Genomic DNA, 26,235 nt, shown 5'->3' on the forward strand with positions numbered 1-26,235 from the left:
TTGCTAGCTATGTTAGCATTTCCATGGCACTTTGTGGTGTTTTTAAAAATAGAAATAGTAGTCCAGATCTAGGCAGCTTTCCTGTAAGATTTGATGTTACACAGTGAAGTCAAGTCATTTTTTTGCATTTTTTTTTCAGAGAAACATAAATATTTGGAGCTTACATGCATCTTTTGCAGTGAGTGCTCTAAAGATTTCAAGGAAATGGTGTGAATGAGTTTTGTTTAACTAGTCTAGCATGAAATATAATCAGAGGCAAATGACACCCCACTGAATGTAGAAGAAATGTTTCCTTCCTTCATTTTGCAGCTGGAAAAAAATGGGTCTGCTAAGGGACAAGATTTGTGTGGAATAAGCTAGTCTGAAGGGGAAGCACAATGAAGAAGGGTTTTTCTTTCTCTTCCCCCTTTATGCAAAACTAGATATATATACCAAAGACTGGGGAAGAACAATATAGTGCAACTTTCTCTGGTCATTGAGAGTTGTACCTGGGATGGGAGAGGATGGCTAAATCTGAACAGACAAGAATATAGCAGTACTAATAAGATTACTGTGGCATAATTTAGCTCAAAGCATATGCAGTAAGCAACTTTCCCAATGAATTAAAGCAACTTACCCTGTTTGCTTCTTTGTTTCTGGGTTTGTATGCTAGTAGGAAAAATTTTCCAAGGGAAATAAACCATGAGTCTGTATTCTTTTTCTTTCAGGATCCAAGGGGCAACAGGATCTTTTAGTGGCAAAATGTGACATCAGAAATGAACATCGTCCAGATTGAATTCCCATTAACTGAAAAGCCTATCCTGGGGAACTACAAAATCATCATAGCAAAGAAATCTGGAGATAAAACAAATCACTCATTCCTTGTGGAGGAATATGGTAAATGCCACCTGCTGTTTTTAGTCAGAGTAGAAAACATTATTAGAGATGAGATCCTATCACTCAATCTTTTTGATTGCTAATACTTAAACATCTTCCTTAATTAATTAGCATTAAGAACTGGAGGGGAAAAGAGTAAAAAGACAAAGAAGATGAATTAACCATTTCACACAGATTCAGCCAGGGAAAAAAAGCTGCGTAACAAATCAGCAAGCTGAATGAAAAATTCACTGTGATAAACTAACTTTCTCCCAGTCATGTCCACAAATTTCCTTGGTCATAGCTCTGCAAGGTATCTAAACATTGCAGGATTAATCTCAGAAGCCCCTGACTTCCCTCCAGGGGTCCGTTGAGCTTTTAATTATCATGAACCTTCACAGATGAAGACATTTTCTTGATCATTTTGACACCTCAGTTCTGAGAGCTTTCACTCCATCTGTGACTAATTCTGATGATATATCCTCCTTCTCTCTTCATATTGGGAGGGCCTGCAACCTGACAATGTGTTGGTGGTTTTATTTTCTTTTTATTCTTCATCCTAGTGTTGCCAAAATTTGATGTTATTGTCACTGCACCAGAAAGTCTTACAGTCATGGATACTAATTTCACAGTGAAAGCCTGTGGAGTGTAAGTACCAGATTCAGAATGATTAGGAAATACGCTGAAGAGCAAGAACTTCCCAAAGACGGGGAAACAGAAAGGGCTTAGAGAGAGAAGAGAACAAAATAAACGGGGCCCCAGAAGAGGTTGGTCAGGATTGCCTTAGTGGTTGGAGCTTCCATTTACTTGTGTTTTCTCACATCTCACTCTATATTCTGAGTATTCTTTTTCACATTGGTGTTTAGTGGGTTGCACAAATCTTTTGAGGGGTCCCCTGCTATAGAAGGAGGTGTCCTTTCCCAATAACCCACATGAGAAGGAGGCCTTTATGCAGCAGACCACTGTTAAATTCGAGCAGGGGTTTTAGTGTTCCAGCTGGCTTTAAGTCCCCCACTAGGCTTAGTCCTTCAGAAGGATCTTGGTTACTGTTATACCAAGATCTTGTAATTCAGAATCCAGTGCTAAAATCCTGATCCCCTTGCAGATATGAGTTTTACTTTGATTTCAGTGAGTCCAGGGCTCACTCTAATCTGAAGAGTGGAGAGAACAGTCATAATTTGTTTGGTAGCCATCATGTTTATAGATATATTTGTTTTGAAGCTTAAGCTGTGGTTTTGTTTCATGGGTTTAGGGGTGAAACAAAACTCCTCAATATTTCAATTTCCAAGTTGTATTACCTTTCTGCAATAGAAAGGGAGTAAGGAAAAAGACACTGAAATTACTCAAGCCTCTGGCTTCCCAGGTCAGTGCTCATCCTGGGTCTATCCCTGCGTAAGTTCGCTTAAGTCAATTTTTCAAGCATCAGCTCATGGACCTATTTCCTCTTTCACCAGGTACACCTACGGCCAGCCTGTTGAGGGGAAAGTCCAGCTCAGCGTGTGCAGGGATTTTGATTCATAAGGGAGGTGCAAGAAAAGCCCAATTTGTCAATCATTTACCAAAGACGTATGATACATAATGATTATTTCTCTCTGTGTTTACCCTCTCCCTTGTGTTCTTCCTTCTCTCCCTTTTCTCACTGCACTTTTCTTTCTTTCCTTGATGCTTCACTTCACTCTATTTGTCTATTGTTCAGATCGCTAGCTAGAAACTCAGGACACATAGCTTTTCTTCTTGGTTTTCCTTCAAGCCTGAAGGGGGACTGACATGTTCTTTTTTCATGTCTCAGCTTCCCACCTGAAAAGTGTAGACAGTGATGTTTCTGTCAGTCCTGTATAAACAACTTCGAAAGCTGTGGGAAAATAGCCCTGTTTGAAAGCGATGGAAGATGAATTGTTTCCCTAATCCCCTCTTGACAGTTGAACACTCGTTTTAACTGATAAAATTCAGTAACCACTTTTTCCCCCATTTTTCACTCTGCTGTGGAAGGTCTGGTATCCTTTAGGAACTATTTCCCCGTTATAGAAGATACAGACATACAGAGACACTTTGGCTCACTGGTTAATTACCTATCTAGTTAAACATTGCCACATTCATACAGTACAGTATGCAGCACTGTATTACCATATCTGCAGACTAAGAAATTCTAACATAACAATGGGAAGAAAGGATAACATGGGATGCACACACAACTGTGCTGCATGCATCAGTAATCTCCCAGGCAGAGTCAAGATTTGTCTGAGAGGAAGAGGAGGATAATTGTCTGCAAGAGTTTCTTCCTTTCTCTCACTTAAAAACAGATGTGAGCAGATTTCCTCACAGCTCACTTGAAGGATGAAGTTTTCTGCCCAGTGTGACCCACTCTCCATCACTGCCTGTCAATGTTAGCCCTCAGGACCTTTCCTTAGGCAGAGCAAACAGAACTGGAATGGACTTACAAACACTGAATGCTTTAACAACAACAAAAGATATCACTAAAGCAAGGTCCAGTATATTGCCAGTATTCTTTGTAAGCTGTGAACCTTGCTAACAGCATTTATTTTCTTCCCTTTCCAGCTGGAGTCAGGGGGCTGCCTCTCCCAGGTTTTCAGTTCCAACATCTTTGAGCTAAACTGCATTGGTTACATGAGGAATCTTGATGTGAAAGCCACTGTCACAGAGAAAGGAACAGGTAATCCCTTCTAGACAGTCAGAAGTAGCAACAGTGTGGTATGGGCAAAGAAGAGAATAAGAGCTATTCAGTCTCTGCCTGCTGAGCACAAGGATCTCTTCCTGAAGAAGATCCATTTTTATAAGCACATCTCCAGGCAAACACTCTGACTCTGTTGAAGCCATATGCAAGACAAAGTACATCTCCTTACTCTGGGCATGTCTTACAGGCCTGCAACTTACAGCCACTTGGTCTATTTCCATAACTCAAGTGATGAGCAGTATACAGTTTGAGAACATGGATCGCCACTACAGAAGAGGAATTCCTTACTTTGGACAGGTAAGCAAGGAGATAAAGAGCTCCTTATATTGAAGATGATTGAAGAAAGATTATATGACAATAGTGACAGAAATATCTGGGGGACTGTTTGAAGGATTTTTTTTCTCCCAAAGCTTCTCTCTTTACTTATTGGTTGCCCTTTTATTAATTCTGAATGCTGGAAAGTGCAAATTTATTCTGAATCCTTTTCACTTTGAATCTATGAATATTTTGAATCAAAACAAACTATTAATTAGCATTTTTCTTACTTGTATTTTCAGCTTGATTTAACTCACTGCTCTCCTTTCAGAACTGACAGTGATATCCTAGACACAGATGACTGGACAGAGATGCTATTTAATGACAAATCCTGCATAACTCTTTGTCAGTGGTTAAATGGGGTGGGGTAAATCTCATTTTCTTTCTCTTTCCTTCAATTCCCATTTTTTCAATGAGGAAAGGAAAAGGGGGACATCTTACCAGTAGCACTGAAGCAGGGGAATTAATTCTCTTTAAAGGATTTTTTTTTTCCCCCCTCTGTAAGATGCCTGTATAACTTTCTCACTCTCTCCCACACCCATTCTTCAGATTGCTGTGCACCTTACCACCCCTTACTGGAGAAGAGGGGTCAACAGGCTCCCTGGGCTGATGTGCCACAGTGAATTCCTACAAAACACACATTCTCACACACACTAGACGTTTAACATGATAGAAGATACTTGGTAGGAGGCTGGGATGTCACATCTCAGAGACAAGGTGTTGTCAATAACTTTAGGCAGTTTCTTTGCTTCTACGCAAAAAAAAAAAGGCTTGAGGCTCAAATCAGGGGGGCTGTTATCGTAGAGCCACTGACACCCACAGTTCCTCAAAATGCAGCAGATCCCAGCCCCTGTGCTGTCCCAGTCACATTCCATTCACAGTTCTCCCCTGCACAATGAAACATTATCATTTGCTGCTGGCATATTCTGCATGCCTTCACTTCAGTGCATTCAGTCCCACTGATGTCAACATCCATCTGCATGACTTTTACTTTTCTTTTATTTCTTTTTCCAGAAATAACTTGTCTCCATGTTGTTTATGGACAGTAAGGGTAGTCAGTCTCTTAAGTTTGTATTTAATATGTTGTTACTTCTGTCATCTTTTCTGGAAAAACTCAGAATAGATGTTCAGTTCTAGCAGCTTAGAATTTACCTAATGGTCTCTGGTATTTCTTACTTGTTAATTTAACACATAAATAGCACAGGTAGTGGAGATATAGAACCATAAAAGTTGTCAAAGCAAAGATCTGGACAAAAGGTCTTCAGACTTGAAAAGTACTAGCAGCAGACTCTAAAGACCAAGAAAGGAAAAAAATGGAGGACAAGAAGTGTATCCTTAAACTGGAAATGTGTAGTGAGAAGGGACTGGGAAGAAAAGAGATGAGAAATAAGAAGATTTTGCTCTACAAAAGGATGTCATCAATGATGCAGCATCTGAGGAAGCTCCTACTCCAAATCTCCTAAGAGAGCTGCCACAAACCAAGGCATTTTAGTCCTTAAGTATAGCTTGGAAGGGGGAAGAAAAAAGCAGTTTTGCTGTGTAGAGAGCAAAGGTGTACAAAAGATGAGTATCTATATACAGAAAGATACCAAGCTGAACATGTCTGGCGTTCTCTTCTCCTACAGATCAAGCTGGTAGACAAAGACAACTCGCCTGTTTCCAATGAGGTTGTTCAGCTATTTGTGAATAACAAGAACACAGACAACTTCACCACTGATGTTAATGGCATCATTGATTTTAGCATTGACACATCTGAAATGTTTGATCCTGAGATTAGTCTAAAAGTAAGTAAAAAACAAGGCTAAATAGGGAGAGAAAGGGCTGATCTCAAACTGAACCCAAAAAAGATGGGATGAAGTTTGAGTTCTAGAAATAAAATGTGCTTTCACTGGCTTATTTCATGTTCTGGAGCTCTCAAATATACCTTAAAAGAAGTGAGGAAAATACCTGAGTTGTTTGAATGCAATGGTTTGCTCCAAGGCTGCAAGACCATTGTGCTACTTCTTTCTTACCTGTTTGGCTTTAGATGCAATGCTTAGACTTGTGAATTTTGTGAACTGATCATTCTGATGTCAATTTGTGATAATGCTTTGCCATTCCCTAGTGAGATATATTTGCTCGTTTTTCTTTCCTACGCCCTGTCCTTATCAGGCAACATATAAAACCAGCGACCAGTGCCATTCTGAAGGCTGGATAGAGCCTTCCTACCCCGATGCATCTGTCTCCGTCCAGTGCTTCTACTCCTGGACTAACAGTTTTGTGAGGATTGAGCCGTTGTGGAAAGATCTGAGCTGTGGGCAAAAGAAGATGATCACTGTGCACTATGTCTGGAATACAGAAGAATATGAGATCATCAACATCATGAACTTCTATTATGTAGAGAGTGTGGGGTTGTTTCATGGCTTTGCTGAAAGAGCTTGACCGGAAATCTATCCGGCAATCCATTCACAGCAATTATGGCAGTGAGTGCTCTTCTAGCCTTTGGATTACCAGCCAGCCCAATACATCCTTGATGAACAACCCAAGGACAGAAACAGCACTGAGGTGGCTTGGTAAAGCTGCTTGCACAGGCAAAATCAGACCCACTTCTGGCCATGTTACTCCATTTCACAGTAAGGAACCACTTTCATAATGTCACGCACAAGGATTCTTATCCCTTCTCTCCAAGCAGCTCTTTACAGTATTGTGCCTCCCCTGCTACCTGGTCCCTTCTTTTTTCTGCTGTTTTCTGAGCAGTGTACACAGCCATAGCTGTAGCAGCAGCAGTGACAGCATCCAGCAAGCCCTAGGGTTCATGCTTAAGCATTTGAAGCCATCCCATTGTACATGCTGCTTCTTGAACTGTATTTGTCACTAAAAGTGACAACTTTCTCCCTCCAACCTTCACTAACCCAGAAATATGTTGTTGTTCTCTGCACAGGGCATGGCAAAAGGCGAGACAGTCCTTACAGGGGAAAATAAAGTTAATATCAGAACTGGTAAGTGAAGTAGCTGCGTATAGTTCTACATAAAAAAAAAAGCGGGGGTGGGGGGACAGGGAGGAGGGATGGGTGAACTGGGGACCAAGACAAAACTTCTTGGATGTACATTGCAGTTACTGGGAGGGCTTTATTTCTCTCCATCCTTGCATGTGTACATGACACTAGCAATACCAGTAAGATCACTATACAGTCAGGTTAAGTTCAACAACCTCAACATAGAGGAAAAGAAGAAGGAATCAGTTGATACTAGCCAAGAAGTAGTGTCCTGTAAAGATCTCTCTAAAGGACAGCGGGAGGGAAAGCAGAGTGTCTGGCTTGGGAGGCTGTCTGAATCTGGACATGTGTTCAAACCCACAATAAATCTGAGGGTGTTTTTGTCTGAATCGATGCGTGTCACCTCCAGGTAACTCCATGTCTCTCTCTGATTCTTCAGTTTATTATCCAAGTACAAATTGCTCCACTGACTGGTACACCTGTATGTCAGCCTCGGATGGCTACTGTAACAGCAGATCTTTGGATTTCTCTATTTATTAGTCCCTTTCCTTCTACTGACAGATCAAAATGGCACTTTCACCATCCCACTTGTGGTCAATGAGAAAATGGCTCCAGCCCTTTGGTTGCTAGTATATACCTTACACCCTGCAAAGGAGCTCGTAGCAGACAGTGTCAGATTTCCAGTCAAGAAGTGCTTCAAAAACAAGGTGAGAGGCACTAAGATACTGCTAGTATTACCTGCTGTCAAATAAATGTGAATTCTTTGCATACACATCCACAACAGATTTCCAGTCTTATTTCTTCTTTCCATCTACTTCTCTCACTATTACTCTCTTCATTCTCCTGTTTTTCCCTTGGCCTTGTATCTTTCCCCTACTACCACCTCTGCCTGGCCTTATCTCCAAAGGGTAAATCTTTTTTTAACATTAAAAACTACTTGTTCAAAAAAACCCGCACTACTCCCAAATTGTGCCTGCCTCTCTTGAACTATGCTAGTGTCCTATTTGGTTTGGATTGTCTGTTCTTTAATGCAGTGAACACACTTTATTCTTACCTCACTTCACTGTGTAATCTAATTTCTTACAGTCCATAGCTTATTTGCTGAAAAATGCAATTTCAGTTTATCACAACCAAACACATATAGAAAAGAAAGCAAAAATAAAAATCTTGGTTTTTTTTTAAAGTTTTATTTGCATATTTTTTTCAATTAAACATTTTTATTTGTCAAATTGAAATGAAATTTCACCTTTAATATTTTTCTAATCTTCAGTTCTTAAAAGGTAAAGGATATCCAAATATGAAACAAAACATAAGGAGAAGACAAAACAACTGGGGTTAAACTAAATGTTTCCATTTACCTGATGTGGTCTCCCCTCCTACTTTTTCCCTCTTCTGCAGCACAAATTTGAAATAGATTTTGCTCTGAATAGATTCAAAGCAGAATCTGTTTTATATTTCCTCAAGTCAGTCATGGACCTAGTGAAAATACGATTTGCTCACTGTAGTGCATATTACATGTCATCAGCTTCATAATAAGATTTGATTTGATAAGAAGAACAGCAACAGAATCACACTTTATTTTAAATCACTAGAAGTAGTCTTCATTTAAGTTATCACAATGTGGAAGTCTCTATGTGTCTTCAGTGTCTAAGCTCTCATGACAGTGGAGGCCGAGTCAGCAGAGGCATTGGAGACTAGACATCCCTGCCCAATCAGATGATCTGTACTTTAATTTAACAGAAGAGCGTTCTGCTCTTCTTCTTGCCCTCACATCCACACATGTGTACCAAGCAGCCCTGAGCAGTAGGGATTAGCCATACCAACAAGTCTCTGATCAATTTCAGGTCCAGTTGCAATTCTCTGAAAAGCAGATACGCTCAGCTTTCAATGTCAGCTTAGTCATTGAAGCTGCTGCCAACTCCTTCTGTGCTGTGAGGGCTGTGGATCAGAGCGTCCTGCTCCTGAAGTCTGAGACAGAGCTGTCTGCTGAAACTGTAAGCTACCCCAAAAATGCATCTTCTCCTTCTACTGCAGCACTGCTTCCTTCTCCTCTATTACAGTATCTCTCCATTTGTGATTGTTACACTGTGCTCTCTTCTACTGCTTTTTGCACTTGATGGTCATTCACCATCTATTATGTGCAATACATAGCTCTTGTTTCTTGGCAGTCAGAAGCTTGCTTTCATGTGGGATTTGGAATAACCAGTAATTTAGGGGTTCACACAATCATTCTGGATGCTTCAGTAGATGATCACAAGTCAACAAGTGTGAGCATTCTAGTAAATACCACAGCCCCATACAGGCATGAGCTCTATCCTGGGTATCATATACCCAGAAAGGCCAAGAACAAGAAAAGACATTCCATAAAGAGTAAAAACCCAAACAGGGAAAACAAGCCCTAGCATATTCTCCAGGTAGCAATACCATTATCCTTGTGTTATGTGAGAAAAGAGTATGGTTTCAAACAGGCCTGCATCTCAGCTCTGCTAAGGGCCAGCACATGACTGTATAATCACAGTTATCTTTCCACACACTGGTTTTATTTTTTCTTCCTTCGCACAGGTATACAGCCTGCATCCCCTGCAAGATTTACGAGGCTACATCTTCAATGGGCTCAACCTAGAAGATGACCCTCAAGACCCATGTGTCTCATCTGACAACATCTTTCACAATGGCTTGTATTACACACCTGTAATGTCTGGATTAGGCCCAGATGTCTATCAGTTCCTCAGGGTAAATGTCCTACAAGTTACTTAAATCTTTTGCAGTGAGACTCCATTGATGAAATTCCAAATCTTTCTGCAAATGGCACTGTCAGCAAAACTCATATGTGACAAACTCTCTGTGTGGATATGCATTCTCAGTTGTCTCCTATGCATACTGTAATTTTTCCAGCATGTGCAAAACTCCCACAGGTCTCTACATAGAATATTCTGTCCTGGGCTTCTCTGTGGGAGAAAGGAAATAATGGGAAAGAGAGAAGAGCAGAATAAACCCACACTACATTATATTTGTGGCTGATACCATGAAGTGTTTTTTACAGGATATGGGCATGAAATTTTTTACCAACTCAAGGGTTCAGCAACCAGTCATGTGTGCTAGCGAGACTGCAAGACCTCAGCCATATTTCTTGAATGTGGGATTCACAGCTTCTACACACCATGTCAAATCATCAGGTAATACAGGGTACAGAAAAGACTTTAATACAGGGTATAGAAAAACTGCATTTTTCTCCTTAAATGAACAGATATTTCTGTGGAAAGGAAAGGCAGCATGGACAGTACTCATGAATATAATTTGGCAATGTTCAGATCTTTATGGCACTTCACTTGAATCCTGGTCTGGCACAGAATGAGACAGTTTAGGATAATAGCCAATGCCAAAAGAAGCTTTTCATGTCTAAACCTTTGGTTCATGTTCAGTTCCATGCTAGGAAGTGCTGACAACCAGGAGTGTCACACAAAATTGGCACTGTTGGCACTGATTCCTTTCTGACCAGAGCCTGTTTGGAGAGACAGTGTGACAGTGCAGCTGGCACACAGACCTAAGAGGCAAAGGCAATTCCAGTAACATTTTCTTTATCTGTGATATCAAGTTATACCTACCTCAGAGATCTATTAGTGACATTAATACTTGTGTGGAAATATTGACAGTCTCAAGTAGAAAGAGCTGGGCAAACACTAATCATCCTTCACACTGGCCCAAGCATATTAAAGCCTGTCCTTCCTGGGAGTCTTCGCTATGTGAACCAGATTTGGCCTAACCTCCCATTATCTCTTAGCACTTGAAGTTGCTAGAGAGGAACGTCGGAAGAGACTCATACTTGAGACTATTCGAGAATTCTTCCCTGAAACTTGGATTTGGGATATAGTCCTAATAAAGTGAGTACTGTTTCTTTTCTTTTTTTGCCTTGCTTTTAAGAGCTACTAAATATGTCGCCTGATGTCCTGCAAGGTGATAATAAAGGCCTGGAAGACCTAGCTGCTTCAATCATCACCTAACCTCTTGCCCTCCCCTTTTCCATGACAAAATTACCCTGTTTCCAAAGAGATCTGTTCCCACAAGGTGTGTATCATGAGTCATACTTCTTTCTTAAAAACAGAAACTCCTCTGGTCTGCAAAACACGAATTCCAAGTTTTCTTTCCGAACTCAGGGAAATGATGGGCAGAAGTACTTTCAAATGACCTTTCCTTAGATGATTTGGGTGACGAGTTCTGGGACTTGGATGTGGGATTTCTACAAACAGAGTAGGGGCAATGCTGATAGGGACAGTGTTGCCTGTACTGAGAACTAAGTATGTGAAACTTCCCTTTTCCAAACTCATTCTCTATCCATTTCCATCAGCTCTACTGGAAAAGCAAGTTTCGCATACACCATCCCTGACACCATCACTGAATGGAAGGCCAGTGCCTTCTGTGTGGAAGACTTGGTTGGATTTGGTATCTCTGTGCCTGCCACCCTAACTGCCTTCCAGCCTTTCTTTGTGGACTTGACTTTGCCATACTCTATCATCCAGGGAGAAAATTTCCTACTTAGAGCCAATGTCTTCAACTACCTCAACCACTGCATGAAAGTATGTACTTATGCCCACATTTTTAGTTCCTGCTCCATCTCTAAAGAAGTTGCAGCCCTTGTATTCTGAAAAAAGCAACAAAATAATTGGTGTACATGATCAAAGCTGTCTTTGCTCTTGACTGGTGAATTGCTCTGTCTATCCGATGAAAGATTAACCTGATTGGATTTTTTCTCCTAAGCTACTAACAAGCAGAAGGAGATCTGTTTGAAATGTGTCTAAGCTTGATGTACAAGCAAGCTTCTCCAGAGGTCCATAGAGGAAGGAAACAATTGTTTTGCAAAGCGTATCATTCGCTCTTCACAGTCTTGCAAGCCATCAGTGGTTTCGGTGGGGTCTTTAGAACTAGGTATGAAGGTGTGAAAAACTGAAGGACTTGTGCCTCCCAAACAGAAGAAAGGGGGGAAAAAGCAAGAAGTGGAGAACAGATAATCCCTACTTCTCTCTGGCAAGAGCCCCCAAAAGTACCAAAACAGGGAGTAGAAAAGTCCCAGTACTTCTCCTAGGGAGTGTCTGCTCAACTAGGGACTCTCTATTGCTCCCAAACTCTGGGAGATCATTCTCTCAGCACTTAGTACTCTCCAGAAAAAAATGCCTCCAGACCATAGGTGCATGGTACTTCTGTATTGAGGGAGCTTATACACAGTATAAATGTTACCTGAAGAAAGAAAAACAGACCTTTTCTGTCTGGCTGCTTTTTTTTCCTTCTTTCTCCCCCACCCCCCATATGTTTTATCTAGGAATCCTGAAAAGAGAGGGAGGTAGAGAGTCTAGATTTTGTTTGCTTCATTCGAATACTGCAAATCAGCTCTCCTGTCTCACAAGGAGATCATTACTGAAGGAAGAAAAATCAAGACACAATTTAGAAATGTTTTTCCAAAATTTTTGTTGACCTAAAAAAAGCAAAAAGGCCTAGGGTAAACATTCTAGAAAAAAATCTCCATTGTTGAGGCTTTCATTTCTTAATCTCATTTTTCAAGAATTTCTATAGTAACAAAACAAAACATTAGACAGTGTTTTCCTTTGCAAGTCAGTTCAAAGCCATTAGCACCAGGTCAACGGAACATAACTTAATACCCTGATCAGGAATCATATGCATGCACAGGATATTTAACATTGAGTATGTCAGTACAGGCAAAAGATAACACTGTTATGATTTCCTGTGATGAATGACTCATCTAACAGCGGCAGCATCCCAGGCCTTAATTCTGCTCTACACTGCTAACACTGGACATAAGCAGAGATCCCACTTCCCCCTAACAATAAAGCAACATTTGCCTCTGGTGCAGAATCTTCATCCCATCCCATTTTTCTTTCTATTCTCAGGTTGATGTTTTGCTGTCAGATTCCCTTGATTATGAAGCCAAACTCATCTCCCCAGAGGATGATGGATGTGTATGTGCCAAACAAAGAAAGACTTATGTTTGGGATGTTTTTCCCAAAGAAATTGGTAAGTGACTGTGAGTCGATCTGGTTTTCTGTCCTGAGGTCGATGCTAATCAATTTATACCTCACCTGAAAACTGAACCTCTTTCCAGCCTTGAGAACCTGGTCTACCACTGTTTCATCTCTCTGGGCCAAAGAGCCCTTGTAGAACTGCAGTGCAGTTATTGTTCCCATTTAGACACATCAGTTCTCTTCCCCCTGTGTCTCACCTAGAGTCACTGACCATTCATTATGTTACATCATTCAGTATCTGTGGAGATTCATTATCAGATGAAACCACTTAGTTTGACCATCACTCTGTATGAAAAAGGTCACTTTTTTCTCCTTTTCTTCTACCCTTTAAGGTGACGTGCTATTCAGTATTACCGCAGAGACCAAGGACGGTGCAGCTTGTGGAGATAAAGCAGCCAGGAACATCAGTATTGACTACAGGGACACCCAGATCAGAATGTTGCTGGTGGAGGTAGTGTTGACAGCTCTTCCTGTTTTCCCTTTACTCCCATCCATGAAGAAAGAATAATGCAGCAAAAGTGTCAAAAGCAAGTAAAAGTTTTTCAGGTTCCCTAAAGAACTCCTGGTTTGGTTCCACCTTCATCTGGCTGTTCAAGCTAAAAGCAAGTCCATTCCCATCTGATGTCCTCTTCCATGAGGATCAGTGGGTGTTGGTAAATGCACAACATCTTCCTCACGCAGAGAAGAAACTGAAAATGAGGGACTCCATTTGATGGGAACTATCCTTTGGTAGCAGCCACATCAAGTATTGATCTGCGAACTACTGTTTGAATCCAGCCTTCTTATGATGCAGGAGGATGGGGTTGGGGGCTGATGCTTCTGTCACTGCATTATTTACTTCTGCATGCTTGTTTTCATCTGCTGCATGTATCTCTTTTTCCCATCATCATCCAGCCTGAAGGCATCAGAAGGGAAGAGACTCAAAAGTCCCTCATCTGCACAAAAGGTAACGGCTTTACATATTTATGTTCTGAGAGGATCTGAAATGAAGGTTTGCACTCTTTCCTGCAGTCATCCTCATTCATGCTGTCCCTCCCTTTTTCCCTGAGGCGCCCAGGTCACTGTGCAAATGTCAGCTAGCATGAGTGTGAGTGCTTATAGATCAATTCTTTGCTACAAATTTCACATGTGATCTCGTGCATGTCACTTAGGCAGTGTCTGTGCTGCAGTCAGAGGTGCTCAGATACTGAAGGAAGGCTGCTATGAAGGAATCTAGGGAAGATGACTTTTCTGTGGAAAATCTATTGTAGTCTGCATGCACTCATTTTGATTGGTGTCCTGTCTTCCAAAGATAACTGTAGCTTGCAGCTTTCCACTTCTGGTGGGGATGGGAAAGCAAATACAGATATTTCCCTCCATGCCATCTTGGTGCTAACTGCAAATGTTTTCCAAAGTTTCCTGAAGTCCTGCCTGAAAAAGGCACAAGGGCAGCCCTGACCCTTACCAATCAGATCTCCCCAATGTCTCACTGGAGAGCTCTTCAGGGTTCACGGCCAAGAGAGCCAGTGAGTACCCTGTTCAACCGGTTTCCATTGAGCAATGACAGTTACTGCACCATTTGATCTGTTTTTCACTAGTTTGTTTTTTCTATGCCTCTTTCTCTCCTGACAGCTGTGTTCTTGGTGACATCTGTGAGTTTCTGTCTACTGCTGTTTCTTGTGTGTACCTTTTCATTGTGCAATTTCTACCAGAAGCATTTTGCTGCTATGATCAATGTTCCTATACAAATGACCAAAATATCCTCAATATTTTTCTCTACAGATGATATGGTTTCTCATGGTGTTGCTCTAGATCTACCTACAAATGTGGTGAAAGGATCAGCCAGTGCCTCATTTTCTGTTGTTGGTAAATATAAAAAAATAAAAAGATAAAAAGAAAGAAAATACAAAAACAGAGAATAAAAGATTTGTTGGGATTCAAGATGTGACTTTTCACTCTTGGAATACAAAACTTTTCAGCAAAGAGACTGATTCTTGTTATGCCCAGCAATGTTCTTTGCTGCATCAGAGAAATCAAATTTCTAAATATTGGTGACATCCTTCAATTTTCTGTTTCAGTTTATTGGTATTTGAATATTTTGCTCAGAAATATCACATTTTGGAGTTATGACCTCAGCCAGACTTGTGCCAGTAAGATTGTCTTCCATTCATCCACCTGCAAATCAGAGATGTTAGTGAAATCTTTTCAGTCTTTTAGTGGATAGGACCTGGGCTGGTTACATTACTCACATGTAACAAAATCTTTGCTTTGATATGTTTGTGATTTCTGGTCATCCCAAAAATCCTTTGTTGGGTCTGTATCTACTCTCTTTCCTAAGAATAACAATTTAGAGATGGTTTGTGATACATCTACATAACCAAGGTTTCTGTTCAGCATTAGATGTTAATTCTGCAGTATCTCTGGTCTGTTATTCCTCTCTCCCCTCCAGCATACATGGAAGAAGAAGAGTTTCCTGGCAGTTCTTGTTTTCATTTCTAATAAGAAGCATTCGCTTGAAATGGCACTAAAATAACTTGTGTTTCTGGTGTGGGCAATTTAGTCTAAGTAATAAAAGAGGGGAAAGGGATTTCTTTGTTGACTGTAAAGCAGAACAGAACAAACCACTCAGTACTGAGAATTTCAGTTAGAAAGCTGTGTGGTACCATAGAGGCCATAGAGGCCCATCCAGGACCTTCCAGGACTCTGTCTACTGAACTGAAATTACTGTTCATTTCAGTGGCCCTGAGTTGTGCTAATCTCCCCGGCATCTCCCATTTCCCAGGCGACATCATGGGCACTGCCATGCAGGATGTGCAACAGCTCCTCCGGATGCCATTCGGCTGTGGGGAGCAGAACATGGTCCTGTTTGCACCCAACATCTATGTCCTGGACTATCTGAAAAAGACAGAGCAGCTGAGTGAGGAGGTCAAATTCAAGGCCATTGGATACTTAGTAAGCAGTGAGAGTACTGTCCTTCTCTTCTGCTGTGTGCTAAAATCCCCACTGAGGCCCAGTAAGCAGAAACAGTAGCATGGCTATCCTGGTAGTATGGCCCTGACACTGTAGCACAGCACAATGACCCAAAGAAACGCCCTGATTATGACATTTACTAACTTTGCTTTATCTTCCTTCTTTCCTCATCCTGTTTTTCCAAGGCTCAGTTGTCATGTTTGCTTTGAGGTTCTGTCTTTCATTCCCTTCCTCCTCTTCCACCCAGGCACAGCACCTAACCTGATCCTGATAGCTTAGGTGGAGCATAGAACTGATGCAGCTTCATCTATTCTTTGTCTTAGTTAGCGTTTCTGCAGGACAAGATGTTCCATGACTACATCTAAGCTCCCTCGGGGCTGCAATAGGGCTCTCACTGCTTGGTAGAGATATGTTACCTTTCCTTACTTCCCACTATGCTTCCATATATATCTGACAGCAAAAAGAATAGTGTTTTGTTTCTATGTTAGAGAACAATTCCTGTTCCATGTGCTTGCAGGATACCAGAAACAGCTGTCATACAAACATCCAGATGGGTCCTATAGTGTCTTTGGCACCAAAGATAAAGAAGGGAACATCTGGTAAGTGACTGGGAGTGAAAATGGCTCAGAGATTAACTTGCATTCAATTCACATGCTGCAGGTAAAAGACATCTTTACTAGCTAAATCAGACGTACAGAGGTGGCCAGAACTAGGACTCTTAAGTATATACTAAGAACAAGGCTCTCTGCCCCCTGTCAGGGGGTGTGTGCAGAGGAAAGATGATCCCTAAAGACTCAGCTGCTTTTTCAATTGCCACTCCTGTTTCCTGTTAGAAGTGAAACACAATGCACTGCAGTGCTCTGTAGCCAGGATCAGCTCCAGAGTGTGCTGGGCTTCCTTCCTGGGTCCCAGCTAACTACTATTCCTTTTGGTACCCTCTCCTGAAGGAGCACACATGGAAAAAACAAGTCAGCAACAAATTGGCCATAACTCTTTAGGCTTGTGCCTAGCACAAGCAGAAGAGCTGATTTTTTCTCCTCCTAGCTCCAATGCTCAGGTCACAGCTTCATGTTTCCCTTGCAGGCTCACTGTCTTCGTGTACAAATCATCTGCACAAGCTAGTCGCTTCATCTATATTGATGCCAATGTCCAGGCTCAAACTCTGATGTGGCTGGCAAGCAAACAGAAGCCAGATGGCTGCTTCCGAAGTGTTGGGAAACTCTTCAACAATGCCTTGAAGGTGGTAGACAATTACTTCTTGGTCAAGTTTACCCTCTCATAATTGAGAAGATGTTTTCCCATTACTGCTAAATATTATACTTTTCTCCAAATTCCTGTCCTTTGCCAAGGGCTAACTCTCCACACCTTACACAGACTATTTTCAACTCAGTCACCTTCCCCACACTGTATTTTACATCTCATGAACACCTAAGAGAGGATTACAGAACTGTAAGCTTGAGGCAGTAATGTTTTTTGTGGTGATAGCAATGGGCTTCTCTAGAGCTAGCTCAGCTATGTGTGTGCTCTCCTTTTTGGGCTGCCTCCAGAGCTGGCCACACTCTTCAAGTTGGGAGATTGTAATTCATATTTAAAGGCTTCTCACTCACGCCATTCACTGATTATTCCTCTCTCCATGTCCTTTTCAGGGAACAGTAGATGATGAACTGTCACTTTCTGCCTACATCACTATTGCCATGCTAGAAGCTGGGCACGCCAGCTCGGTAAGATCTCCACTACTGGTATTCAGCTGGAATTGGTCCCCCATTGTTGGCTTGGCTCCAGTGTCTCCTAAAAATTGTCTAGGTACTACAGAGAGAGATAGAGAGCTCCCAGGGGACCTTGCACAGAATGTATCTTCCTTAGTTGCTATGATATCTCAATACCTCTTCAACCACCAGTATTCAAGCAGAAATTCTACAGACCTCAGTGAGATCTGATCTTCTGCTTGGGAAGTGCAGGATATTAAATGACATCTCTTAATTTCCAGTTTAAAAAAAAAAACTTGTCATGTAATAGCCATGCACTATGGCTTATCCTCAAACATGGCTCAGTTATGAAGGTAAAGTATTGTAGGTAGATCCATAAAGTTTCCAGTGGAACTATATAGCCATCCTGGGAAAAGGAAGATCCAGCAGAGTGAAAAGCAAATGTTTCCTTTTTTTTAAAGTGGCTAGTACAAAGTAGAGAAAAGCTGGGATGTTAGACTTCAATATATGCTTTTTCTTTTCTTCAATTTGTCATGTTTTTGAGGACCTTCCTGATTAGATAGTGCATTAGTGAGGACATGGAGTCACATTATGGTCTCAGAGTTATTGGCTGAAGGCCTTTTATTTGGTGTTAAGATAGTACATCTCCACAGAAGTAACTGAAGTTACACTAGAGTCACTGAGGATAGAATCTGCCCCATAAAGTTGGATTTGTTCAAGACAACAGACTCTTGACTGTAAAGCACAGGATGAATTGTTATCATAGAGGTAACCAGAAGGAATTAGCTTCAAAATAAAAAGGAGAGTCTTCTATTTATACACTAAAATCTTCAAGAACACATTGAAAAGCTACTTTATTTGTATGATGTTTCAGTCTGAAATGCCTCCTTAAAGAATTCCATATACTCTCTCCTGAAGTCACTATACAAACTGAAGGTACCATTTTCATTGCTATAGTGGTAACAGGATAAAGAACAGATTCAAAGAAAAGAAATGTTTGGCCAGGTGTAAACAACTGAACTGAATTCAGACCTACATATTACTTTTTTCTTTAAAGTACCCTGTAGTCCGAAATTCCTTTTTTTGCCTGGAGACTGCATCTGAGAAGAATATCAGTGATGTTTACACTCAAGCACTCATGGCCTATGCTTTCTGCTTAGCTGGCAAGATGGAAAAATGTGAATCTTTCCTCAGAGAGTTACAGAAATCAGCAAAAACACTTGGTGAGTTTCAGCCATTCGGGGTATTTGGAAGGTGGGGAGAGGGAATAGATCTTACTGATGGCATGTGGTCTAACCTTGACAAAATTGAGAATATAGGCACATGCATCAACCATCGGATGTCCCCAGATAATCTGTGGGGTGAATTTACAGCACATCTGTTGCTCTGTAGTATTTGTGAGAAAGATCCAAGGACACAGTACATCTATGGGGCAGCATAAACCAGTGACACCAGTAATCCATCTGGTTGCTTCTCAGTCTCTCTTTGTGTTTATCAGGTGGATCAATGCACTGGGAGCAGGAGCGGAGATCCCCATCGGAAAAATCGCCCTTCTTCCTTGACTATGACCATCAGCTGAATGTCTTCCCACATCTTATGAGGTCAGGAGCAGAGTGAGACTGGCTTCCCCAGATATGGGCCAGACTGATGGAGGCTTCTGTTGTTTCAGTTATACAGGGAAGTGCAGAAGCTCCAACATGGTCATTATTGATGTGAAGATGCTCTCTGGCTTTGTTCCTGTTAAGTCTTCTCTGGATAAGGTAAACTATAGCAGCAAGACTAAATGAGTCACCCCAGGGACAGAGATGACTGGTCATATAACAGCTGGATGAAAGCAGAGGCCTAGTTAAGAATAATTTAAACACAAACTGTGTGAGGTATTTGCATGGTTGCATTGTCTTTATTATTGAATCGAGGGCATGACCTACAGGGAGCTTTAAACACATAATACAGACCTTGCTGTATTAAAAAATAAGAGCTAGGGCCTAGCCAGATGGCAACTGAGACCGGGACCTGGCACTACCCAAGCAGGGAAAGGGTAGAAATCTACCAGACTAGTTTTGAAACCTATACAACAATGGAGATGGGCAGTATTTCCCTAATGTACTGCAGTGCATCTCATTTTGGAAAGTGCTTGTTATACGCACTAAATCAAGTGACAGTTTTTGCTCAGTCCCCTCTGTCTATCCAGCAACATTTAGACTCTAAAAATCAGGTAGCCCTCAATACCTAGCTAGGCACAGAGTGAATCCCACAGCTAGAGTGATAGGTTCTGAGGTAGCACTTGTTTTCTAATGGTTTATAAATATATCGGTTTGTCTCCATTTCCTTGTTTTAAAGCTCATGGATGACCATACAGTGATGCAAGTAGAAAACAAGAAAAAATATGTTCTCTTTTATCTATCTGGAAAATGTAAGTAAGTTCTGAACTCTGATTATCTGGTCTGAAAGCAGCAAGAAAACAGCATGTAATAGTTGCACCTACACAGCAGATACACTTTATAAAGTGCATTTATCATATTTCCTTCCCCATCAGTTTTGCCCTCTATTCACAAACCTGCTTACTCCTCAAACTGCATGTAACATCCCAAATGCCCAAATAGCTTCAAACTGATGTCTGTCCTATTAGCACAAAGAAATTAATCAAAATTCTTTCTCCGTTCAGTCAAAAGCTGATAAAGACCAGGAAGGAGGTTCCCTTGAGTGTATGTCCCCTTGGTAGGCTTCTACTATATCTCAGGCCTTCTAACAGGACCTGGATCACTACTCTGATCTCCTCTGGAAAGATTTCCATTACTTCTCTTCCTCCAATTCATTACCAAATCTAAAATTCCCTCTCTAACCTGTAATCTAATCCCTGTATCAGAATTTGCATATCAAAAGTACATTCACTGATGGCCCTGCAGTACTAACACCAGAAGCCAATAACTCGGTGATACCTATTGACTCCAGTTTCTTGGTGGCACATAATGTTCATGTCTGAAATGGTAGGGATTAGAATACCAGACTTTATTGTCCTGACTCTTGGGAGATCCTAGAAAACTTGAGCTCTGTCCTTTGTGACTTTTTTTCTCCCTCGAGCCTTGGTGCAATAAAATGTACAATAACTATAGAATATGGCAATACAAGCAAGATAAGAAACCTATAACCCTTCACTTCATTTTCACTTTGGACTTTCTAAATATGTTTCTGGTCTGAGTTTGGCAGATAGATAATGGATATCATGCATATGTATGTAGGACAGCAGTGGGGTTTGAAATATATGCTCTGTCAGCTACCCACTTTGGTCTGCTCCAGAGATTGTTATATGAATAAAAAGACTTATGACAGCCCTGTCCCTCCGTTCCCAGATCTTGCAGAAGAAAAGGAAAGAAATCACTTTCTCAGTTGAGCAGGACTTTGTAGTGACCAATCCAAAGCCATCTCCTGTGCAGATCTATGATTACTATGAAACAGGTAAGTTCTTGATTTTTGCAAGCATGAAGTGTGGGAGGGGGAGGGACAGAAACAGACACTGTAAACATTAAGACAGCCAAAGGACCAATCCTTCTGGAACTAACACTCCCCTAAACTGTATCAGGAGCTGGAGCTAGTGCCAGGGGGAGAGAATAAGAGATTCATTTTACTCTAGGGAACACGGTCTCATGTCCAAGGTGACAAGTAGGCATGACTGGAGAGCTACAAAAATGCATGTCCAAGAACTAAGGAGATTTCAAGGAGCTCCAGCTTAAGCTTGTGTGGTGCATATCCACCTTCAGGAAAAGGGACAGAAAGTGCCCCCAGAATAATGGAAGCATTACTTTCCTTCTTTTCCAGAAGAGTATGCTGTTGCTGAGTATAAATCACCTTGCAAAGAGGCTGTTGCAGGAATGGGTTAATAGTTACAAAAGGTAAGTGAAAGCCAGAAAAAAAACAAGCAGAAATAAGGGAGAAGAACAAGAGAGGGAAAGAAGAGTGAACAGTTAGAAAGTAAGAAGAAAAGTAAGAAAGTGAAATACAAAGCTGCATGAACCTTGGGACTGACTGCATGAACCAGGGACTGACATGGTGGGTAGAGTGATAGCTAGTCTTGCAGGAAAGGAGTCTTCAGTTTCCACCAGACTTCTCAGGGATCAGCAAAAGACAGTGGCCAGATCCTGTCCTGTGCCACATGCACTGTGGACTCAAAGTGAAGACCACTTTGCTTTTAATGGAAAGAGCTCACCTTCCCTAAAGGGTGAGAGCCAAAGTGCAGAAAAATGGATGGGAAAACACCTTCAGAGTTTCCTCAAAAGCATCAGCAATTAGCAAGCTTAATACTCCACCTATAGCTTCCCTTCAAAGTTTGCCCTTTAAAGCCTACCTTTCACGGGCATAGGCAGGGTATTTCACACGGACTCACAGAAAACCTTTTCAGGACAGCTAACACATTTTCTGAGGACTACATATGAGGCGACATGAATCATGGAGGTAGTGCATTCGCTAGTCAGAGGTACAATGTCACCTAGCTGCAGGGGAGGTTCAGGTCTGTGTCCTGCTCAACATAGCAGTTATGCTGGCTGTTATCTGCTGAGAAGCTCTCTGGGAGTATAGGCATAGCTTGCTGCCAACCGTTGATCCAGCTCTTCTCTGTTTTGCACAGAATGGGCTGTCTTCACAATATCTTGCAATCATCCTTTATATTCTGCACCTGTTGGGTCATTCTTATTGAGCTTATTTTCTTTTTTTTTTCCCCTGCAGAACCATCATAAATGTTGAACAAGTGGCCAAGCACCCTATTTTTTTCTGTGATTCAGTCCCAGAAGGGGATATTTCACCTTACTAATTACAGTGGAAGCCTGTGGTGTCATTTGAGCTAGTGTGTCTGATTCTTTGTTTCTTTTCATGGCACTTCTCTCCAGATCTGTACCATAATCATGTAACCCTTTCCATCAATAAACCTTACTTTTACATTGGGCATTGTTTTTTTTCAGGGTCACAGAACAGATATTTTAATGACAGTCCACATGTCATGGCTGCTGGTTGGGGCAGGAAGAGGAGAGGAACATATTTGCCTTGGCTACAGCACCCAGCTCTCTCTCCCAGCTACAGCTCGTAATTGCTGGCAACTGCTATAATACACAGTATGTTCAGTCACAGCCCAGTTTCCCATCTCCTGAGTTTAGGCCTGATTTCCCATGGCTACCGAGCAGTCCTTCCCCAGTCCTACCAAGGGATTGCCCCTACAACTTTAATAAAATATGTTCCCTGTGGTGCCTTCCAGAGTCCTGTAGCAGGTACTGCAAGTGCAGGCCTCAAGGCTCAGCCAGTCGCAAAACATGCTGTAAATCAGAGGGAAGGCAGTGTGCAATTCCCTCTGCACACACCTGTTGATGAAAGGAAATTGAATGCTGCCAGAAGTGTCATTGCCGGCCTCTGATTCAGTCAGCAATCGATTTTATACACAGACATCAGGGACTGAACCAGCCAGTACAGGTGTCCTGGTAGAGGAGACAAAGGGGTGGGGAGACTGGGCAATAATGCATGAATGAGGGGTGGGAAGAGAGTGGTTCTGTGCCTGCTCTTGGAGAAATATGAATGCTGCTGCTCTTATCCACGAAGAATAACCGCACCTACAGCCCATGCCCAAAGTACGTACGGACCCGATGGCACCTGGCTGGAGAGGGGTGTGGAGCCTGGATGCCTCAGGCCGTGTCTAGCGTCAGGGCGGCGCGGCAGAGCTCCGCGGAGGTGCGCGGCGGGGGCGCGGGGCACGCTGCCGCGCAGCTCCGCCGTTGCCCAGCGGGTGGCGCCGCAACTCTGCGCAGGAGATTCCGGGTGCTGCCCGTGGGTGCCCGGGCGTGCCGGTGCGGGGCTGCCCGTGCGCTGCACCACGAGGCCCTCCGGTGGTGCGAGAAGCCACCACCCGTTCTGCTCCCGGGAGAGGGTTAGTTCCAGTAAAGCTACTCACCCTTTCTCCTCTGAACTCAGGAAGCCTAGCACGGCGGCGAGGCAGCTGGGGAGCTGAGGGGCTGGGGGGGCTCTGAGCAGGCTGTGCTGTGCAAAGCCCTGTGCTCCGAGATCATTTGGGGGGGGGAGAATAGAAGTCCTGCAGACCCCGGGCTTGCTCCTGCATCTTGCAGAAAGAAATAGGTTTCTCAGTTAAGCAAGAAATAGAAGTGCCTGAAATAGAACTACCTTCAGTGCTGGAGAATGATTGTTGTGAAATGGCTTAGACATCAATGAGATCCAGCCCAACATCTAGTTTATTTTCAGGATTTTGTAGGGTATTGATTTACACACTGCAGGATTCTCCTTACTGCAGACTGACCATCCACCATGCCCACCTTCTGCATTGGATTTTGGCCTCATATGTTGTCTTAGGTTAAGACCACTAGACTCACTAGGACTGGCCAGGTCCTGAACACAGACATTTCTCATTCAGAAATGACAAGATTTCAAGAAAGAGTCCATCACTTATTAAATTCCTTCACAGACCCTGGCCTGTTGAGCTGTTTGAGTATGTAGTATTATGAAATAAAGTGTCAAGTCTAAAGCTACCCAGTAAATGGGGCAGAAACTCTGTATTTATACTGAGGACACTAGCATTTCTTGACTGAGTGTCGTTGTAACATGCTTCATTGTGTTTTCCAGCATGCTGTGTACCATTCAAACTGCAGCCAATGTTTTCATGCTGAGCATGATGAACTCAGAATTTGATAGAGCGATTTGTGATTTACAGTCTACATTAAAGAAGACTAAAATGGACACTAGAGAAAGGGGAGAGGAGTGGAGAAAAAAACTGTCATATAGGCATGTAAACAATAGTTTGAGTGAAGATGAGAACAACTGAAATGCTGAGGGCTTCTATGTATTTAGAAAAGAATTGAAAAAGGAATCCATTTCACTGGAGAATTTGAAGATGTTGTGTGTGGAAATAGATGCCTGTATTTTTTGCAGTGAAAATGAACCAGTGTGTCAACTGCGTGTTAACCCCCTTCCCAAATCAGAATTTTTTTGAAAGGTACTAATAACTTGAAAATCAGTGGGATTTGTGCTTCTGCATTACTCAGGCTTGGATCCTCAGGAAATGAGATGTCTGAATCTCCACAGGTAGCAAGGTATTCAAATACTCATAGGATTCATTGGCTACATGTGATTTTAGAACTGTGAAGGGTTGGTCGTTCAGGATCTGCATGATACCAATGTTATGAAAAGCCATTTCATTAAGTTTCATAAGCAAGAGAAATTTGTGGGGCATGAAATTGCTTTGGATAGAGTACAGATTTCTATCCTAAACTCCAAAATCAAAACTTTACTGGCAGTAGGAGGGAAGCAAGGAAGACTATGAATTTTGCTTTCCTGACACACCTGAAACTTTAGCAACTAAGCTACGTTCTGATTTAATTTACACCAACATCAAACAGGACTAGCAAGTGAAATCAATAGTTAGAGGCAACAGGGTTGAAAAGGAGAGCAGTCTGAATATATGTGGATATAGGATGTGCATCTTTCTGGGGCTTTTGAGACCATTAAGCCAAGGCTACACTTTGTCCCATATGGAACTCATAAAAATCCACTTTAGGTCTGGCCAAATATCATTTTGTTCAGCCAAACATAGTTTTCTGGGAAGAAACAGGGTTCTGAAAAAATAGGTACATTTTTATCATTCTTGTAGAGCCTTCTTTTCCTCTTAGGCCAAACTAGTAAAACATCAAAAGCATATTTCCTGCTGCAGGATCTTCCTCTTCATACTGGAAAAGTAATATTTATAACTTGATTTTATCTGGTGACTGTCAAACTGATAATTGTTGGTTGCAGTCAGATCTAATAAACATCCCGTTCTCAGACTCTTTCTCCAGATTTTTACGTGCAGGCCATGTTCTTCCTGGCTCTGTGTTCATACAGGGAACAGCAATATTTCTCAAAATACATTCCAACACCTCCCAGATTTCTGGAACCTGCATGTCTTGTTTTAGCTATATGCTTCGTGGCATGTACCTGAAACCAAAAGAAGTTTATTACAGGGACTGAATGCCATTGCTTCTTCTGTCATCCAATAACCTTGAAGTATTGTATCATTCAATCACAGAGATTTAGAAAGTGTTCTAGGCCTCAGAAGGCCAGAACTACTTTAATTTTGGCAAGGCTAGACAAACTCAATTTCCCCAGGTGTGAGAAAACCAGGCCCACCAGCCCAGTTCAGAGGTGCTCTGAACTACCCTACCACTCCCATCTCCATGGCACAGACGGTGGCTTATAGTGCTCAAGTGGTGCACAGCTCAGTTTATAAAAGCTCTCAGAGAATGGAAATAGTTATGAGTATCCAGTGAAACTGATATGCAGGTCCTTGGACTAAGTCAGCAACACTATGAGAAATGGGAAATACAAAATTTCATTGTAGAGTTCTGCCAGTCCCCTTATGCCAGTCTTGCAGCTCCCAGCTCTCCTATAGCTCTGTGCATAGCTCTGTTAAAAATGCTTTTAAAGCTATTCCGAAAAACACATTCATATGAGCAAGAAAGGGATAACAAAGAGTATAATCACGTGAGAATGTCTGTGACTAAAATACTCCATCATGTTTACTTCCCTTTGTGTTTAAGCCTTCTCTGTAGAAATTGTGTGTCATGGGGTCAATGAATTGCTTTGCTACTCGTGTGGCATTCACACTGAAGAATCTGTTAAAGGCTGATGTGATGGCCTAGTAAAAAGAAAAGGACTTGTAAATGTCACACATGTTCTGGAAACTAAAC

General features: G+C 41.9%; 1 protein-coding gene across 1 annotated transcript in view; it reads left to right on the plus strand.

Annotated features, from left to right (window-relative positions):
• Positions 1 to 26,235, plus strand: part of LOC112969116 (ovostatin-like) — a gene marked incomplete at its 3' end in the record, with an annotated part of 70,687 nt that overhangs the window by 4,038 nt on the left and 40,414 nt on the right. Inside the window, 28 exon segments of the mRNA XM_026072042.1 lie at positions 708 to 876; positions 1,419 to 1,503; positions 2,310 to 2,421; positions 3,412 to 3,526; positions 3,735 to 3,844; positions 5,488 to 5,646; positions 6,014 to 6,247; positions 6,783 to 6,840; positions 7,399 to 7,544; positions 8,682 to 8,831; positions 9,400 to 9,570; positions 9,881 to 10,013; positions 10,619 to 10,718; positions 11,183 to 11,411; positions 12,738 to 12,861; positions 13,202 to 13,320; positions 13,764 to 13,815; positions 14,631 to 14,714; positions 15,631 to 15,807; positions 16,336 to 16,417; positions 16,902 to 17,058; positions 17,465 to 17,539; positions 18,582 to 18,747; positions 19,023 to 19,088; positions 19,091 to 19,284; positions 19,865 to 19,945; positions 20,875 to 20,980; positions 21,341 to 21,397. Of these exon segments, the coding sequence (XP_025927827.1) occupies positions 708 to 876; positions 1,419 to 1,503; positions 2,310 to 2,421; positions 3,412 to 3,526; positions 3,735 to 3,844; positions 5,488 to 5,646; positions 6,014 to 6,247; positions 6,783 to 6,840; positions 7,399 to 7,544; positions 8,682 to 8,831; positions 9,400 to 9,570; positions 9,881 to 10,013; positions 10,619 to 10,718; positions 11,183 to 11,411; positions 12,738 to 12,861; positions 13,202 to 13,320; positions 13,764 to 13,815; positions 14,631 to 14,714; positions 15,631 to 15,807; positions 16,336 to 16,417; positions 16,902 to 17,058; positions 17,465 to 17,539; positions 18,582 to 18,747; positions 19,023 to 19,088; positions 19,091 to 19,284; positions 19,865 to 19,945; positions 20,875 to 20,980; positions 21,341 to 21,397 (3,511 nt within the window).

The sequence above is a fragment of the Apteryx rowi genome, unplaced genomic scaffold (assembly GCF_003343035.1).
Source record: "Apteryx rowi isolate R43461 unplaced genomic scaffold, aptRow1 scaffold_1089, whole genome shotgun sequence".
Lineage (NCBI taxonomy): Eukaryota > Metazoa > Chordata > Aves > Apterygiformes > Apterygidae > Apteryx > Apteryx rowi.